Raw genomic sequence first — 18,698 nt, forward strand, 5'->3', positions numbered from 1 at the left:
TGCAGGGTTTCAACCCGGAACATAGACTCCCCCCCCCCCCGCCAGGATGCTGCCTGGGCCACCATGTTCCTCCTATAGATATCTTGTTCCTCCAGATTCCCCGCTTCCCCGCTCCCAAATGAAGGGTTCCATAAACAGCCAAACTTTTTCATTCCCAGCCACTGAAGTACAAAGTAAATTTATTATCAAAGGACGTATACGTCACCATATACGAGCCCGAGATTCATTTTCTTGCGGGCATGCTCTCAAACCTATAGAATAGTACCTATAATAGAAACAACGAACGACCGCCCAGCGAGGGCGATTGATCAACCAGATTTCAGACCTGAACGAGAGAATGGGCATTGATTTCGCTGTCTGCCGGGCGCAAACGATATAACGATAGCGGATCAGCTATCTGCTTAGCGCCGCGCTCGATATTCCTTCCAACAACGATTCAACTGCAGAAATGCACTATTTTGAAAAAAAAGTGCTTGCAATGAATAACTCATGCCAGGCAGAAAGCGCCCAAACTTGACATGGATTTGGAAGCGCAGTACCGATAATGCTGCCAGTCGGAGCATTGAATTGAGTTCTGCAGTACAATGCACCCCCCCCCCCCCCGCGGAGCGGGGGGCCACTCATCACCGCTCGTAAACGATGAGTGTCACTGCTTTATCGCCGGATTGCAACTGAACCTTGCAAGGCGTGAACCCGAACCTGGGTGAAGCAAAGTTAAGGTATTCTCCGGATTATCCCTCGAAGACGCCCCACCCATAGGGTTGCCCAAACATATAAATGGGAAGTGTCAGAGTCCGTCGCCACTAACAGCGGAATCTGCCTTGCAGCTGTGTCGTGAAGTCGAGCTAGGAAGGTACGTACAAACACGTTGCCTTTGTCACGTTGGATAATTGTGTTCAGTGACTGATTTTGCGCGTGTATGTTGGTTAAAAGTTATCAAAATGTTTCCCTCTTCAGTTTCCAGGCGTCACTCCCGGGAGACCTCAGAATGAAGTTGGCGAGAGTTGGATTGTTCCTACTTCTCCTGTTCGTCACGCATTGTCTCCTGGCCGATGCCCGCGACGAACAGAAGGGCAAGGGTAGGAGAGGTAAAGGACGCAGCCGAAGCGAATCGCGAGGCAGGGGGCCACCTCAAGGAGAAGTGCAAAAGCAGTCAAAGGGAAAGGTATTCCTCCCGAAACAAGGTAAAGTCGTCGGCAAGAACAAGGAGCAATGCAGGTGGGCATTGAGGGGAGAAGAGAGCAGCGACAGGAACCTGCGCTTGGAATGCAAAGCAGGACATAATGCCTACTGGTGTGAATTCACTGGGAACCCAGTGGCCTGCCAAAAGTACGCAGGAAATGAGAAAACCTACTGGAAGCAAGTCATCAGAGCACTGAAGAAGACAGACTGCAGCAACCCGTCGTCGGTGCTGAAAACAAGTTTGTGCAAAAAGATAAAGTCAGCTGATATGAAAATAACCCGCTCCAGCTTGCTGCCTGCTGCCTCCGCGGAGGAGAAGGACTCAAAAGAATCGGTGCCGCTTGCCACCGATAGCTCCGAGGGCCCCGACATTAACAAAATAGCCGCCGAGCATTGTAGCGAAAGTTGGGGATCCCTCTGCAAGTTCATGCTGTCCGCTTTCCAAGGCTGAGACAAGAGGGACTGTAATAATTTGTTTCTGCGCTGTTGTGTATTTACACTTACTTTGGGACTATTTGTATAGCTGAGAAATTGTATCAAAGTTCCACAATTTATAAATAAGCCACTAAGACACGAAAGTGTTTCTAATTTATTAACAGGTCTTCGAAGCACATTATCTAGCGTTAAACTCTTGTGTACCTGTCGCTGTCCGTGCCCCGGGTCCGTGGTAGAACGCCTGGCCATTCAAATCAGAAACTTCCTTGCTTTCCGCTTTCAAACCTACACATAACATATTAAGGTCTGAAATGATTTTAAGTCGCTCTTCCGGAGAACACTCTGTCAATTTCAACCGTCTTTTTAAAATTTCATCCTTGCTTTGCCTAATGTCAGTGAAGGAATATGGTATTTCAACTAACACCACGGAATCTAGTTCGCCACCGACTTGAAAGAATCTGGCCACAGTCGCATAGAGAACGACCGCGCTTTGTGAATAAAACTGTTTATATATACAGTACACTATACTAAAACTGTTAATAAAAAATTGAAACACTATTTTACTCCAAGTGTTGGTGTAACATTTGTCCGTAACTATGGGACCCGAAGTTGTGCGTGTGTGTGTGTGTGGGGGGGAGGGGGGACGACTGCACTGATGCTTGAGTAATTAATCGATCTGCTGTGATGCAGGTGCTTAAGGTTTAAAAATAGCCCGTAAGATCCAGGGAACCAACAGGTTTGATCAGGTGTGAGATGCCCTGGTGTCTCCCAAAGAATTACAACTGCTGTGCTTTAAACACAAGTCTGATATTATTTAGTTTAAACATCACGGTGAGTACTTGTACCCAAAGTTTAACTCGATTACTGCGCAGACAGCCATGAGTGGGAATGCCAGTTCGGCAGTGATCACATCCCAGCGAAGGTTTCGTAACTCGATGCTGACACACTTCCAGGTCACCGCGAGCAAACGCTGCAATAGTGGTGTGGGAACAAGCTGTTTCCTGCCACTGAACTGAAAACAAAACCAGTCAATACCTCCTCCCCTGCAACCCGCCTCATAATAATTTAAGCTCATTGAAGTTAACACTTTATTGTACTTTATTTATCTACCTGCACTGCACATCCTCTATAACGCTAACACTATATTCTGCGCCACACCTACTCCTGTTTTAGCTTGGAATGATCTGTCTGCATGGCATGCAAACCAACGTTTTTCACCAAATCTCGGTACAGGCGACAATAATAAACCAATTGACAATAGCATTTCGTTAGAATGCATCTGAAAGGAACCGCGTTGTGCGATTTGTCACTGCCGGCTATTACTTGATTTGTTTCAACTCGCCACCACTGAGTTCCACACTGCCAGGCTCTGCCCCTTTCCCTCTCACAACTCTCCTCTCCATTCCTGTGAGTTGCCGCTCTCTGGGTGTGGGCGGGCTCCGCGGCACCTACTCACCAGCCTGGCGCTCACCCCACGCCCGCGGAGCCAATCCGATCTGCACGCCTCATATCCGGCCCCACCCTTTGCCTCGCCCCTCCCGTCAGAGGGAAGCTCGGCCCGCCCGGTGAATGTGCGGCAGCTGTTTTGAGAGCTTTGCCGAGAGGAGTTTAGGTATTGTCAGCTACCGTTGCGCATTCCGCCCCCCCCATCTGTTCCACGCCATTTGCTGAAATTTCAATATAGAGGCCGACTTTACACCTTTATCGAATTCTGTGCCAAGGATGTTGGCGTCCTGCTCGCTGCTGTTAAATATGACCACTGCCTCTAACTTGAGTTCTTCCCAGCGCAGCTACACATCAACCGGGACATTTCCCCCCTCAGATCTGATACAGTAGGCTTGAAATCATTTAACTGACAACGCAGAAACCTGACAGTATTCTATGCCTTCATCGTTGGTGCTTTGTTCTGTTGTGTTCCTTTATGTACCGACTAATCACTGCGTTAAAATGCGTCCTCCAGTCGAATACGCCCAGGGTGCTGTGTTTTAAAATTTACATTCCTACATGCCTGGAACCTGCTGTGAGCCCTTGTCCTTTGCTGCAATTTCTCGGCAGTGAACTCCCTCCACCTCTGCCATGTCTTGTGGCTGCCCTTGCAGGATGGTGCTGGGTGCGCAGAGGCAGAACTGTGACTATCTCAGGGTCTCTTAAATGTCCCAAATGTGTCTGCTTCTACCATCACCCCTGGCAGTGTGCTCCACACATCCAACACTCTATCTGAAAAAAGACCTACCCTCTGACATTCCCCCCCCCCATGTTTTATCCTATCACCTTAAATTATGCCCTCTCATACTAGCCTCTTTTGGGAAAAGGATGTTGGCTGTACACTCTATCTATGGTTCCTATCATCTTATATCAAGTCACCTCTCATCCTCCTTTGCTCCAAAGAGAAAAGCCTTACCTTGCTCGGTCTTTCCTCATAGACATGCTCTCTCATTCAGGCAGCATCATGGGTAAAGCTTCCATATTCTTGCTATAATGAGGTGACTAGAACTCAACACTATATTCCAAGTGTGGTCTAACCAGCAGCATTAACTTGTGGCTCTTGGAATTTTATTCCCCAAGAAATGAAGGCCAATATACCATACAGTTTCTTAACCACCCTATCAAATTTGATATGGCCCCCAAGATCCCTCAATTACCCCACACTGCTATGAATGCTGCCTTTAACCCAAACCCTGCCTTAATGTTCGACCTTCCAAAGTGTATCACTTTGCACTTTTCCAGACTGAATGTCATCTGGCACTTTGCAGCCCTGCCTTGCATCCCATCAATGTTCTGGTGTAGCCTACGCCAGCCTTCCATACTATCCACAACACCACCAACCTTCATGTCATCTGCAAACTTACTAACCCACCCTTCCACTTCCTCATCCGAGTCATTTATCAAATCATAAAGAGCAAGAGTTGCAGAACAGATCACCACCGAACACCACTGATCACTGAGCTCCAGCCAGAATATACTTCATCTACTACCACCTTCTGCCTTCTGTAGGCACGCCAATTCTGAATCTACACAGCCAAGTTTCCCTGGATTCCATGTTTCACAACTTTCTGAATAAGCCTGTCATGGGGAACCTTATCAAATACCTTAATAAAATCTGTATAAAATTATCGCCCTTGAAGATTATGGAACTGAAAACTTACTAATTTAATCAATGACATCTATGATACTGGAATAATACCAGAAGAGATGAAAAAATCGGTATTTATCACTCTGCATGTGGCCAAGTGGTTAAGGCATTCGCCTAGTGATCTGAAGGTCGCTAGTTCGAGCCTTGGCTGAGGCAGCGTGTTGTGTCATTGAGCAAGGCACTTAACCACACACTGCTCTGCAGCGACACTGGTGCCAAGCTGTAAGGGTCCTAATGCCTTTCCCTTGGACAAAATCGGTGACATGGAGAGAGGAGACTTGCAGCATGGGCAACTGCCGGTCTTCCATACAACCTTGCCCAGGCCTGCACCCTGGAAACCTTCCAATGTGCAAATCCATGGTCTCATGAGACTAATGGATGCCTATTATCACTCTTCCTAAGAAACCTGGAGCAATAGAATGTGAATTACATGTGACCATAAGTTTAATGAGTCATATCATCAAGATACTTCTAAAAATTTTGATGACAAGAGCTAAAAGTAAGACACAAGCTGAAATAGGTAAAGAACAATGTGGTATTGTGAAAGACCAGGGTATAAGAAACGCAATATTGATGTTAACGGGCTATTGAAGAATGAGCTATTCAAGAGCAAAAAGATTTGCTTGTTTTATTGACTACACAAAAGCATTTGATAAAGTGAAGCACAATAAGTTATTTGAAATATTACAGGAAACTCTAGATCTAGATTCAAAAGACCTCCACCTAATCAGAAAACTGTACTGGGAACAAACTGCCGCTATAAGAATAGATGGAGAAGTGAGTCAGCTTATGAGAATCAAGAGAGGCATTAGCCAAGGGTGTGTTTTCTCCCCTGATTTAATGTAGAATGAAACAATATCACAAAAAATAAGAGACATCTTGGGAATCAAAGTTGGTGGTGAAAACATCAATAATTTCAGATATTAGTGTGCAAACTTAAAGCACATGGTATTGGGGATAAGGTACTGATGTGGATAGAGAGTTGGTTGGCAGACAGGAAGCAAAGAGTGGGAATAAATGGGACCTTTTCAGAATGGCAGGCGGTGACTAGTGGGGTACCGCAAGGCTCAGTGCTGGGGCCCCAGTTGTTTACAATATATATTAATGACTTGGATGAGGGAATTAAATGCAGCATCTCCAAGTTTGCGGATGACACGAAGCTGGGTGGCAGTGTTAGCTGTGACGAGGATGCTAAGAGGATGCAGGGTGACTTGGATAGGTTAGGTGAGTGGGCAAATTCATGGCAGATGCAACTTAATGTGGATAAATGTGAAGTTATCCACTTTGGTGGCAAAAACAGGAAAACAGATTATTATCTGAATGGTGACCAATTAGGAAAAGGGGAGGTGTAACGAGATCTGGGTGTCATTATACACCAGTCATTGAAAGTGGGCATGCAGGTACAGCAGGCGGTGAAAAAGGCGATTGGTATGCTGGCATTTATAGCAAGGGGATTCGAGTACAGGAGCAGCGAGGTACTACTGCAGTTGTACAAGGCCTTGGTGAGACCACACCTGGAATATTGTGTGCAGTTTTGGTACCCTAATCTGAGGAAAGACATCCTTGCCATAGAGGGAGTACAAAGAAGGTTCACCAGATTGATTCCTGGGATGGCAGGACTTTCATATGATGAAAGACTGGAGGAACTAGGCTTATACTCGTTGGAATTTAGAAGATTGAGGGGGGATCTGATTGAAACGTATAAATCCTAAAGGGATTGGACAGGCTAGATGCAGGAAGATTGTTCCCGATGTTGGGGAAGTCCAGAACGAGGGGTCACAGTTTGAGGTTAAAGGGGAAGACTTTTAGGACTGAGATTAGGAAAAACTTCTTCACACAGAGAGTGGTGAATCTGTGGAATTCTCTGCCACAGGAAACAGTTGAGGCCAGATCATTGGCTATATTTAAGAGGGAGTTAGATATGGCCCTTGTGGCTAACGGGATCAGGGGGTATGGAGGGAAGGCTGGTGCAGGGTTCTGAGTTGGATGATCAGCCATGATCATACTGAATGGCGGTGCAGGCTCGAAGGGCCGAATGGCCTACTCCTGCACCTATTTTCTATGTTTCTATGATATGCGGATGACACTGTGTTAATTGCAAGTACGGAGGAAGAACTACAAAACTTAATTGATATAGTTTTTGAAGAAAGTGCAAAAATGGGTCTATCTATCAATTGGAAAAAGACAGAATGTATGATGATATCCAAAAAGAAAGAGAATCCTATCTGCAGGCTGAGAATAAATGGGGAAGACATAAAACAAGTACAGAACTTTTGCTACTTAGGAAGCTGGGTGACATCAGATGGCAGGTGCGACATGGGCATCAAAGGAAGAATAGGGATGGCAAAGGACACCTTTACAAGAATGAAGACTATACTGACCAATACTAAACTAGGCATGACAACCTGCCTCAGAGTACTGAAATGCTACGTTTATCCAGTTATGTTATATGGCTCAGAATATTGGACGATATCTAGTAACATGAGGAAACAAATTGAAGCAGCAGAGATGTGGTTTTTGAGGAGGATGCAAAGAATATCACGGATGAAATGAATATCTAATGAGGATGTCATGAACAGAGCAAACACAAAAAGAGAAATGTATGAGATCATGAAAAGGCAACGTAACATTATTGGACATGTGATTAGAAAACAGGAGTTAGGATGCATGGTAATTATGGGAAAGACTGAAGGGAAGAAAGCAAGAGGAAGACAAAGACAAATGATGATGGAGACAGCAGCCAGAGAACTGGAAATGAATACCAATGAATTGATCCACTTGACCCAAAACAGGAGTGTGTGGCCCATGGCAGTCAAAGCTCAAACTGGGTACTGCACCTGATGATGATGATGATACACCACATCCATTGCTCTACCTTCATCAATCTGTTTTGTCACTTCCTTGAAGAATTCAATCAGGCATGATCTGTCCCTCACAATACTAGCCCTAATCAGACTATGCTTCTCCAAATGCTTGTAAATCTTTTCTCTAAGAATCCTCTACAATAGTTTGCCCACACCTGAAGTAGGACTTACTGGTCTTTAATTCCCAGGATTATCCCTATTGCCTTTCTTGAATAACATCTGCCACCCTCCATTCGTCTAGTACTGCTTCTGTGACCAGTGAGGACACAAAGGTCATTGCCATAGACACAGCAATTTCTTCCCTCACTTCCTGTAGTATTCTGGCATATGTATTGTCTGGCCCTGGGAACTTACCTATCGTAATGTTTTTCAAAAGTTCTAGCACATCCTCTTTCTTAACATTGACGTGTTCCAGTGTATTAGCCTGTTCTACGCTGTCCTCACATTTGTCCAGGTCCCTCTCACTGGTGAATACAGAATTCCTTCCACTTGATTAGGTGCTCCACATATCTTGTCAACTATAGCTCCTTCACACTACCATCCTTTCCCTGGCTCACAGGACAAACCTATCCAGAACCCCATGCAAGCCCTCTCCAAGCAGCCTCCACATTTCCATTGTGTATTTCTCTCTGTAGGTACACTCCCAATTTATGTTCCCACATTCCTGCCCAACAGCAGCATAAATCACACTTGCTATGCAAGAAAGAGAATCTAAAGGGAGCATATGGCAACATATATCAGATTGACAATCAGGGTTATATCTCGTGAAATTTGTTAACATTGTTCCAACAGTACAATGCAATACATGAAAAATATAGTAAAAAAACTGAATTACATTAAGTATATATATGTATATTAAATAGTTAAAATAAGTAGTGCAGAAAACAAATAAATTTGAGATAAGTAATGAGGTAGTGTTCATGGGTTCAAATGTCCATTTAGGAATTGGATGGCAGAGGGAAAGAAGCGGTTCCTGAATTGGTGAGAGTGTGCATTCAGGCTTCTGCACCTCCTTCCTGATGGTAGCAATGAGAAGAGGGCATGTCCTGGGTTGTGGGGATCCTTAATGATGGACGCCACCTTCCTGATGCACCGGTCCTTGAAGATGCCTTGGATACTACAGAGGCTAGCACCCATGATGGAGATGATTCATTTTACAACTTTTTGCAATTTACTTCAATCCTGTGCAGTAGACCCTCTCCACCCTATACCAGACAGAGATGCAGTCAGACAGAATGCCATCCACAATGCATCTGTAGAAGTTTTCAAGTGTTTTAGGTGACCAAACCAAATCTCAAACTCCTAATGAAATATAGGCACTGTCTTGCCTTTATTATAGCTGCATCAACATGTTGCGACCAGTTTAGACCCTGAGAGATATTGACACCCAGGAACTTGCAATTGCTCACTCTCACCACTTCTGATCCCTCTATGAGGTGTGCTTTGTGCTCTCTCATTCTACCCTTTCTGAAGTTCAGAATCAGCTCTTTGGTCTTACTGGTGTTGAGTGCAAGGTCGTCACTACGACACCACTCAACTAGCTGGAATATCTTGCTCCTGTACGCTCTCTCATCTCCATCTGAGATTCTACCAACAATGGTTGTATCATCAGTAAATTTATAGCTGGCATTTGAGCTGTGACTAGCCACATAGTCATGGGTGTAGACAGAGTAGAGCAGTGGGCTAAGCACACATTCCTGTGGTGTGCCACTGTTGATTGTCAATGAGGTGGAGATGTTACTTTCAATCCACACAGATTGTGGTCTTCCAGTTAAGAAGTCAAGAATCCAGTGGCAGAGGGAGGTACAGAGGCTCAGGTTCTGTAGCATTTTGATCAGGACTGAATGAGTAACAGTGTTGAACGCTGAGCTATAGTCAATGAACTGTATCCTGACGTAGGTACTTGTATTGTCCAGGTGATCCAAGGCAGCGTAGAGAGCCACTGAGATCATATGTGCCATAGACCTATTGTGATGATAGGTAAATTGCAGAGGGTCCACGTCTTTGCTGAGACAGGTGTTGATTCCAGCCATGACCAACTTCTTAAAGCATTTCATCACGGTAGTTGAGAGTGCTACTGGACGATAGTTGTTGAGGCAGCTTACACTGCTCTTCTTGGGCACTGGTGTAATTGTTGCCCTTTTGAAACAGGTGGGAACTTTTGACTGCAGCATGAGAGATTGAAGATGTATTTGAGTACCCCTGCCAGTCGGTTGGCACAAGTTTTCAGAACCTTGCCAGCTACTCCACTGGGGCCTGTTGCCTTGCAAGGGTTCAGCCTCCTGAAAGACAGCCTGACATTGGCCTCCAAGGCACAGGGTCACCAGGTGCTGCAGGGATCCTCTTGCTCTGGTTTTATTCTCCCTTTCAAAGCAAACATAAAAGGCATTGAGTTTGCCTCGGAGTGAAGCATCAGTGCCATTCATGATGTTGGGTTTTGCTATGTAGGATGTAATGACCTGTAAACCCTGCCGGAATTGACGTACATCTGATGTCGTCTCCAACCTTGCTGGGAATTGGTTCTTAGTTCTTGAAATAGCCTTCCAGAAGTCGTACCTGGTTTTTCTGTACATTCCTGGGTCGCCAGACTTAAATGCCACGGATCTAGCCCTCAGCAGACTACAAACTTTTTGGTTCATCCACGGCTTTTGGTTTGGGAATGTCTGTGTAGGCACACACTCATTCACACAGGTTTTAATGAAGTTGGTTACAACTGCTGCATACTCATCCAGATTCAAAGATGAATCCCTGAATACAGTCCAGTCCACCAATTCAAAGCAGTCCTGTAGGCTCTCCTGTGCTTCCCTTGTCCATTCCTTCTTGGCCCTCACTACTGGTGCTGCAGTCTTCAGTCTCTGCCTATACTCAGGGAGTAGAAGTGCAGCCAGATGACCAGACTTGGAAAAGTACAAGCGAGGAATAGCACGGTAGGCACTCTTGATCTTAGTGTAACAGTGGTCCAGTGTGTTGCTTCCTCTGGTAAAAGAAGTTAATTGTTGATAATCCTTATTTTGTGACTTTATCAAGATGGCCTAGTTAAAATCCTCCAAAATGATGGGGAAGGCATCAGGATATGTACTTTGATAATCAATTGACTTTGAACATTTCTGTTGTGCATTTCTCTGAGTACCTCCATTCCCAATTTTTGCTCCCAAGATCCTGCCTAATTGCATCATAATTTACCCTTACCCATTTAAATACCCCCCAGTACCTTTTGCATTGAGGTGGTGCAGTCAACACTGGGGAAGCTGAAGTCATCCAAGACAACATGTTAGACCTGCTCCTGCAGGCATTTCCCAGTCTCCAGCAGGCCTCACCCAGTTGCACCCAGCTTTCACTCTCCTTGCCTAAAGTTTACCTTGTTGCCCGTTGTGTTTAGTTTCTGTTCCCTCTTGCTTCGTAACCACTCGTGGCCTGTTATTTTGTGGTCTGTTATTAAAATTGTCATTCAGTGCTGAATCATCTCCTCTGCTCTGCTTTTGGGTCAAGCCTCCCCTATTTTTTGACCTAGTACGGTATGCTCCCCTCAAGGAGGTCGTCCGCCGTCACTAGCAGATGATCCAGAGGCAGTGGGAAACCGTTGTCCATCTGTCTGCCACTTTCATGCAACTATCCCCCTCGGTGCAGCGGCTCTGTGTCCATCAACCCCTTCCCTCTGAGACCCGGATTCCTGTGCCTGAACGCTTCAACCCCATGCCACAAATTCCTGTCCCAGTGCGTCTTACGCTTCAAGCACCAGCCATCTCTGTGTTCCATGGACTGGGTCAAGATCACTGACCTCATCTCTCTCCCTTGACTAGACTAGCTCTGAACTGGGCCAATAAAACCACCATTTGCTTCAAATATGAGGATTTCGCCGCTGAGGTGCACTGGGTTTCTGACCATCTGGGAGGTGGAAGGGAGGCAGCGATCTGATACTTTGCCTGCATCAAGGCTCACGCTCGGTGCTGGTTGACACAGTGGAATTCAGGACCCTCAGGGCGGAGTGCAGCTTGAATGAGGAAGTGTTGTTGGCTTATTATCATCACGTCCTTTTGGAGCACTTGAAAGATGAGCAGTCCAAACAGGAGTTACCCACTGACCCCAAAAGCCTCATAATTCTGGACCTCTGTATTGACAAACGTCTTGTCAAACGGCCCTCCAGATCATCAGCCAGATCCTCAGGTCTGTTCCCAGGTCCATTTTAGGTTGAAGAGCTACCCAGCTCACCACCAACCCCTCCAGAACACTAACAGTTAGGGAACAACTCCTTAACCCCCTCCAAGAGCGTGAGCATCAGTGGTGAAACAACCTATGTCTCTATTGCGGAGCAGTCGACAACCAACGCATCAAATGCCTACTGGATCCGGGAAGACAGAATCTCCAGTTAGAGGTGAGGGGCCTCCTATCTGGCTAGGTCTCCCTGGCCCTCATTCCAGCATCATAGCCTGTCTTATTCTCTCTGTCTGCCTCCACACAGCGTCAGCTCTACATGCACAGGAGGCTCTGATGGATTCCAGCACAGCAGACAATTTTCAAGATCGGACTTTCACACCGCGGTCATTTCCTTCCTGGGTTACACCCTTTTATCCCAAGGCATAACCATAGACCCAGTGAAAGTGCGTGCTGTCATTGGGTGGTCCTGACTGTGCACCGCTTCCTAAAGTGCTTTTTGGCCTTCTCTAACCTGCTGCCATTTCATCAGAAACTATAGTAAAATCACTGCTTTCCCTACCTCCCTCACCAAGGCACCAACCTCACAGATAATTCAGTCTGCTGCTGTGGACCATACTTTCGAGGAGCTCAAGAGATGCTTCACCACCGCTCCCATTCTCCACTATCTGAACTCCTCCGGACCTTTTGTGGTAGATGTGGACGCATCTGAGATGGGCATGTGGGCCATTCTCTCTCAAAGAGAAGTGGATGGGAAGACACACCCTTGTGCCTTCTTCTTGTGAAAGTTCAACTCTACACAACGCCGTTACAGAGTAGGAGACAGAAAGTTACTCGCTATCAAATGGACCTTGCAGGAATGGAGACATTGGCTGTTGGGAAACATCAGGGCCGTCCTGATTTGGACTGATCACCAGAACTTCATATCCATGTAGCAGACCCACCAACTTAACCCATGTCAGGCTTGCTGGGTCCTCTTCTTCAAGCAATTCAGCTTCATCATCCTATCAGCCTGGCTCCAAGAACACTGAGGCAGGTGCTCTGTCACTAAAGTTCAACCCAGCAAATCCTCACCATCGCCTGAAGCCTTGAGAACCAGATCTGCCAGGCTCTAAAGCTTGAGCCTGCTGCAGCCAACACACCTGAGATCCGCATGGCCGTGCAGTCTGACCCACTCCAGTGCACCCACTCCTCACCCCTATCCAGCCATCCAGGGGCATGGTAAACTCTGGATTTTCTGTGTTCCCGTTTCTGGTGGCCCACCATGATTACTGATGTACGTCAGTTCGTCGCTGCCTGCCCTAGGTGTGCCTGGTCCAATTCCTCCAACCAGTGGTCCTCTGGGCTCCTGCTACCTGTCCCTCAATGTCCTGGCCCCTCATCGACGTGGATTTTTCTCATGGGTTCATGACAGTGATAGACCATTTCTCCAAGGCAGCCCTCTTCAATGTCCTCCCCAAGTTTTCACCAGCTGCTGAGATGGTGGACTTGGTTCTCTAGCATGTAGTTTGCCTCCACGGCTTCTGTCAGGACATTATGTCGGACTGGGGCGCACAATTCGTTTCCTGGTTCTTGAAATCCTTCTGTTTGCTCCCCCCCCCCCCAGGCCATACCTCAACGAGTTTGTCCTCTGACTATCACCCACGGTCAATCAGAGAGAGCCAGTCAGGTAGTGGAGAAGTTTCTGCAATGTTTTGCTGCCTCTAGCCCTTCCACATGGAGAAACTGTCTGCTCTGAGCTGAGCTGTCCCACACTCTATGTTCCTCCTCTGTCATGGATATGTCTCCTTTGAAGAGCTTCATGGCTACCAACCCCTGTTATTCCCCGCAGAAGAGGCAACAGGGGCAGTCCAATCCGCCGGTGCCCTAGTTCACTATTGGTGGGATGTTTGAAGGAGGGCACGGAGAGCCAACCTATGACTGCCAGGCCAATCACCATTGGCGCCCAGCCAGACTACTCTGATCTTCCGTCCTGGGGAACGTGTATGGCTGTTCACCCTCGGTCTGCCATTGTGCACTGACACCCGTAAGCTCTCGCCTCGGTTCATTGCCCCCTGCCAGATCACCCACCACATCAGTCCAGTCACTTAGCGTTTCCATCTGCCACCGCCCCTCAGGATCAAACCTATTTTTCATGTGTCCTGCCTTAAGCCTGTTGTCCATGGACCACTCAACGCATGTGAGCCTGCACCTCCAGAGCCTAGGATGGCAGAAGCTGATCCAGGGTATACTCTTTGCCAGTTCATGGACTTGCATCGCTGTGCAAAGGGTGTGTTGTATCTGTTCAGCTGGGAAGGGAAGAGCCTGGAGGAGCTGTCCAGTTATATCTTAGGTCCACCACTCAATGAGTTCAACTGGACCCATCCAGATTGTCCTGTGCCTTTGGGGACTGGCCATAGTTGAGGGTTCCTGTCAGGACTGCTATTGTAGGAACCTCCCAGCCTCCAACCAGGTAATAGGAGTCATTCCAGACTCATCACCTGCAACCTATTTAACCCCATTTCTCATCCACAGTCCTTGTTCACTCATTGATCCAGCCAGCTTCAACCTGTTGCTCCTGGCTTTCACTTTCCTTGTCTAAAGTTTGTGTCATTGCCTGTTGTTTTTAGTTTCTGTCAACTCTTATTTTGTAGCCCCTGGAGGCTTGTTATTTTGCAGTCTATTATTAAAGTTATCATTCATCACTGAATTGAGTCCGCCGTTCTGCTTTTAGTTCAAGTCTCCCCTATGTTTTCTGGCACAAAAATCCTGTTGTTTTAGCATCTTTCTAACATCTGCTCTCTGTTGCTATTTAATCTCTTTGTTCTTTATTTTTCACTCCTTCATCTCTCTCTGTTTGTCCTTTGGCATCATGGACTTTCAGATGGCCTTCAATAATTTGGAACACAAGAAATTATTTTATAACATCAGAGCATGGGAGAAATTAATAAGTGAATGGGTAAGGAAATGGCAGCTGGAATATTATTTGGTAGGAAAAAATGAAAGATAGATTATCTTTTAAATTGTAAGAGATTGAAAGGTCTTGATGTTCAGAGGGGCCAGCATGCCTTTGAAAACAAAGCATTGAAAGTTAACATGCAAGTCAGCAAGCAATAAGCAAGGCAACTGGTGTGTTGCTCTTTATTGCAGGAGAATTTGAGTACAACAATAAAGATCTTTTATTGGAATTCTAAAGAACCCTGGAAATTGCATCTGGAACATCCTATGCGGATATGGTTTTTGTACCACTGAAGGCATGAACATAATTGGGACTAGATGTGCCACTTGCTTCCTTGATCTTGCTCAACCTTTCAACAAGATATCAGCAGCACTAATTCTGGTGTATTTCTATATTTATTGTTTTCTTTATTATCTGAAACACAAATCAGTTTTGAATGAAGCCACCACAGCTCCTGACTTACTTGGCTTCAACAGCTTCTTTTCTTCAGTTGTTGCCATATTTTCTGAATGGAAATCATGAACTGCAAATTAATTTGTTTACTATAGTTGCAATGTAATTAATGGACATCAACACTATAAGCTTGCTACATTATAAAATGTAACCACTGATTGGCAAAAGCTGATACTTTAGGAGGGCTGATACCTTTGTACATATTCTTATCTACTTGTTGAACAGGAAGCCAATGCTTGGTCAGTGCTGATATCTTGTTTTAATGATAGACTATTTTCAAGTATCATTTAAGAATGCCCAGACATATGCATTTTAAGACAATTATTTCACTTCTTTCATGATTTATGTTTTCTTTGGAATTATCTGTGTAAAATGCTACAAAATACATTCTGAAGAATACTGAGTCTGGAATCATCACAACAGTATCTACTCCCTGCACTCTTCAGTTTGAAAACTTCTGCCCTCAAATTTCTAGAGAATGTAAGGAGGTAACAGAGCAGCTGGGACTCTGATGAGTGACTGCTTCTTCCATGCTTCCACCATTAGTTTTGGTGGTAAGACACCAAACTTTCTTCCATCAGTTCTCTGGCTGCATCAATAATTATTTGCTCCTAACTTCACCAAACCAATGAGATTTTTAAGGACTGAGAAGGAGTGTAATTTGGCACCTGATCTGAGACAGAAAGAGAATAGACAGAGAAAGAAAGACTGGATTTATAGAGAGAAATAGCTTGAAAGAAAATTAAACAATATATCCCAACATCTTAAAATTTCCAAAAACAATTCATAATTATCCGCAATATTGCATTTTTATATTGATAGGCAGCATCTAAATTGTTGCTTGTTAAAAAGAGTTTTTATTACACTATTAAAAACAAAGCTTGTAGATTTAATGGAATACTTTTTATGCAAATGTAGCAGTTTTGAGAAAATCACAAGAAGATTAAAATGTAAAAAAATCTTTTTCAGAATGGCATTGGTAGAATGGCAGCAATTGTTCGGCAATGTGACGATTCATAATTTAACTCTGATGAAGGGTCTTTGACCTAAAACGTTAACTCTATTTCTCTTTCCACAGATGCTGCCTGATCTCTGTGTGTTTCCAACATTTTCTTTTAGGTTTTCAGGACCTGCAGTTGTTTTGGTTTTCACTAATTACCTTGGTTGGCCCAAGTTAATGCACATTCACAATACTAAAGGTCATTTGCACATTGATTTTTGTAAGACAGTTTTGACCCTTATAAGTTTTATAGATAATTCATAAACTCATTTCAGAGGAACCTTCTTGTTAAGTGATACTACAAAGGAGGAAAATGAAGATTAACTTCAATTAGTAAAATAGTTTCTGTTCTATTGTTAAACATAACAGCATCACTTTTCATTTCATTAGTTCCTTTCTTTGAAGAAGTTCATCTCAGTCAATAACATAAAAGGATCAAATACACCAACAGATCATTTTGGATTCTACCATGAAGAGGAAGGAAAATAGCTCGTGTTTTCCTGTTTCATCCAGCCAGTTAGTGCAATCCTATCTCCCATTTTCTCAGGATTTTTAAAATATATACTAACTTCTCTCTTAGCCTCCTGCAGCTATTCCCCATCCATTCAAGTGAATCAAGAAGAGCTCTTCATGCCAAGCCTGACTTGGGAAAGATGATTGTGTGGGTTTCCCAATGTAGGTGCAGGCGATGCCTCTTGAATTTGACTCCATGACGTGGCAAGCAGCATGGGCATTGATAAAAACAGAGGCAAATGTATCATTGGGTCTCCACTGCTCGTGGGAAATCTCGAAACTGCTCATAGGTGCCTGGGGACACACAATTTGTTACAGCTGTTGATATTTCCTCTATGGCCATTCCCCTCAGCAACAAGTATACCTCTTTGGATACTGTTGAGGTGGGGGGATAACCCATCAGATCACAGCAGTAACAGCCAGGCTGGAGGCACTGAGGCAGGCTCGGATGCTCAACAGCGAAAGGAGTGCAGTCATGTGGTAGTTCAGAATCAGAATCAGGTTTAATATCACTGGCATATATCGTAAAAGTTGTTAACATTGTGGCAGCAGTGCAATGCAATACATGATAATGTAGGATATTAAAATTAAAATATTAAAAAATGTATATTACACTAAGTATACATATGATATTAAATAGTTAAATTAAATAGGTAGTGCAAAAACAGAAATAAGAAGTAGTGAGGTATTGATCATGGGATCAATGTCCATTTAAAATTTGGATGGCAGAGGGGAAGAAGCTGTTCCTGAATCACTGAGTGTGTGCCTTCAGGCTTCTGTACCTCCTACCTGATGGTAACAATGAGAAGAGGGCATGTCTTGGGTGGTGGGCAGTGGCTGCACCAGAGATTTTTTCCCGCTGGTGCTACAGAGACGCTGAATTATTCAGTGATGGTGCTGAGGGATGCATTGTATGGTAATATGTATTCGCAAGGCCAGACACGAGGCTTTAAAAAGTCAGTTTCAAGCATTATGTGCCTACTATAAATGCCTCTGTTGATTCACAAGCAACAGCAATTGATAGATCTAATATAGAAGTGAACTGTTACAGTGTCAACAACATCGGAGACAACCTGGGCTACATGGAGCATAAACAAAAAAAAACAAACAGAGCATCGGAGCAACAGCGGACAACATAAATCACGCACCAATCCCGCAATCAGCGTCAAATGTGTGCTTTTCAACTGAAAAACAAAACAAACTCACAAAACATAGACAGCAATGCCAAAAGATACATCCGTTATTAAAGTCAAATAAGGCAAACAACAGATGCAAGGCTTTAGCAGGAGTTGGACAAATCATACTCTGACCATGCAATACCTCAATTAATTCGGCTATTGAATTTAAAACAAAAATCAACACAATCACCGCTTGGAAGTCTAAGCAAAGCCAGTAGGCTGAATAGCAGTAAATATAATATTTTAGGATTTGCAGGAAACATAAGGACTATGGGGTATCCACCACAAAATAATAATAATAATCAGCATTAGTCTTGGGCCAAATTTTTAAAAAAATCAACTGCACTCACCATTGATGTTTTCAGAGAAGCACAATCTGTCTGTTGTTGTGATTGGTGGAGAAAGCATCAATGGTTTTCTGGATGTCAGGTGCTTTGGTCCTCCGGCTGTTTATGGGCAACAGAGCCAAGTTGCTGTTCCGAGCATCGCCGCTGCTATTCCTTAAGTAGTTTTTGACGCATCTGAGGCAAGAGAAACTCCATTCGCATGAGGCAGATGTAACAGGTAGTCAGTGACATGCAGATTAGTTTGTATAAATCTATAAATGCATCACAGTAGGGTCTCATAGAGCTAGAAATTCCACTGTGTCATTCATTGTCTGTCCTTGCTTTTGTTTTGTTTCCAACAGACGCCGAACCTGATGTAGCTCTGCAGTCAGGTTCACTTCAGTCACTCCATAGTATTGGGCCATTGACTAAAGACAATTCTTGTCTAGGAAGAACTTATGTTTGGGACTCAATGCTGAGACTCCAGTCAGAACACCCCCAGTCTCAATTGAGAATCGTCTTTT

The 18,698-nt window shown here is 44.6% G+C and overlaps 1 protein-coding gene across 1 annotated transcript; it reads left to right on the forward strand.

The window, feature by feature from the left end:
• Positions 1-694: 694 nt before the first annotated feature.
• LOC134343461 (fibroblast growth factor-binding protein 1-like) lies at positions 695-2,180 on the forward strand. The gene is made up of 2 exons (XM_063042174.1): positions 695-853; positions 958-2,180. Exon 2 carries the CDS (start codon positions 989-991, stop codon positions 1,631-1,633), a length of 645 nt encoding a protein of 214 aa, XP_062898244.1. The 5' UTR covers positions 695-853; positions 958-988; the 3' UTR covers positions 1,634-2,180.
• The last annotated feature ends 16,518 nt before the right edge of the window (positions 2,181-18,698 follow it).

Source organism: Mobula hypostoma, chromosome 3 (assembly GCF_963921235.1).
Source record: "Mobula hypostoma chromosome 3, sMobHyp1.1, whole genome shotgun sequence".
In the NCBI taxonomy this organism is placed as follows: Eukaryota; Metazoa; Chordata; class Chondrichthyes; order Myliobatiformes; family Myliobatidae; genus Mobula; species Mobula hypostoma.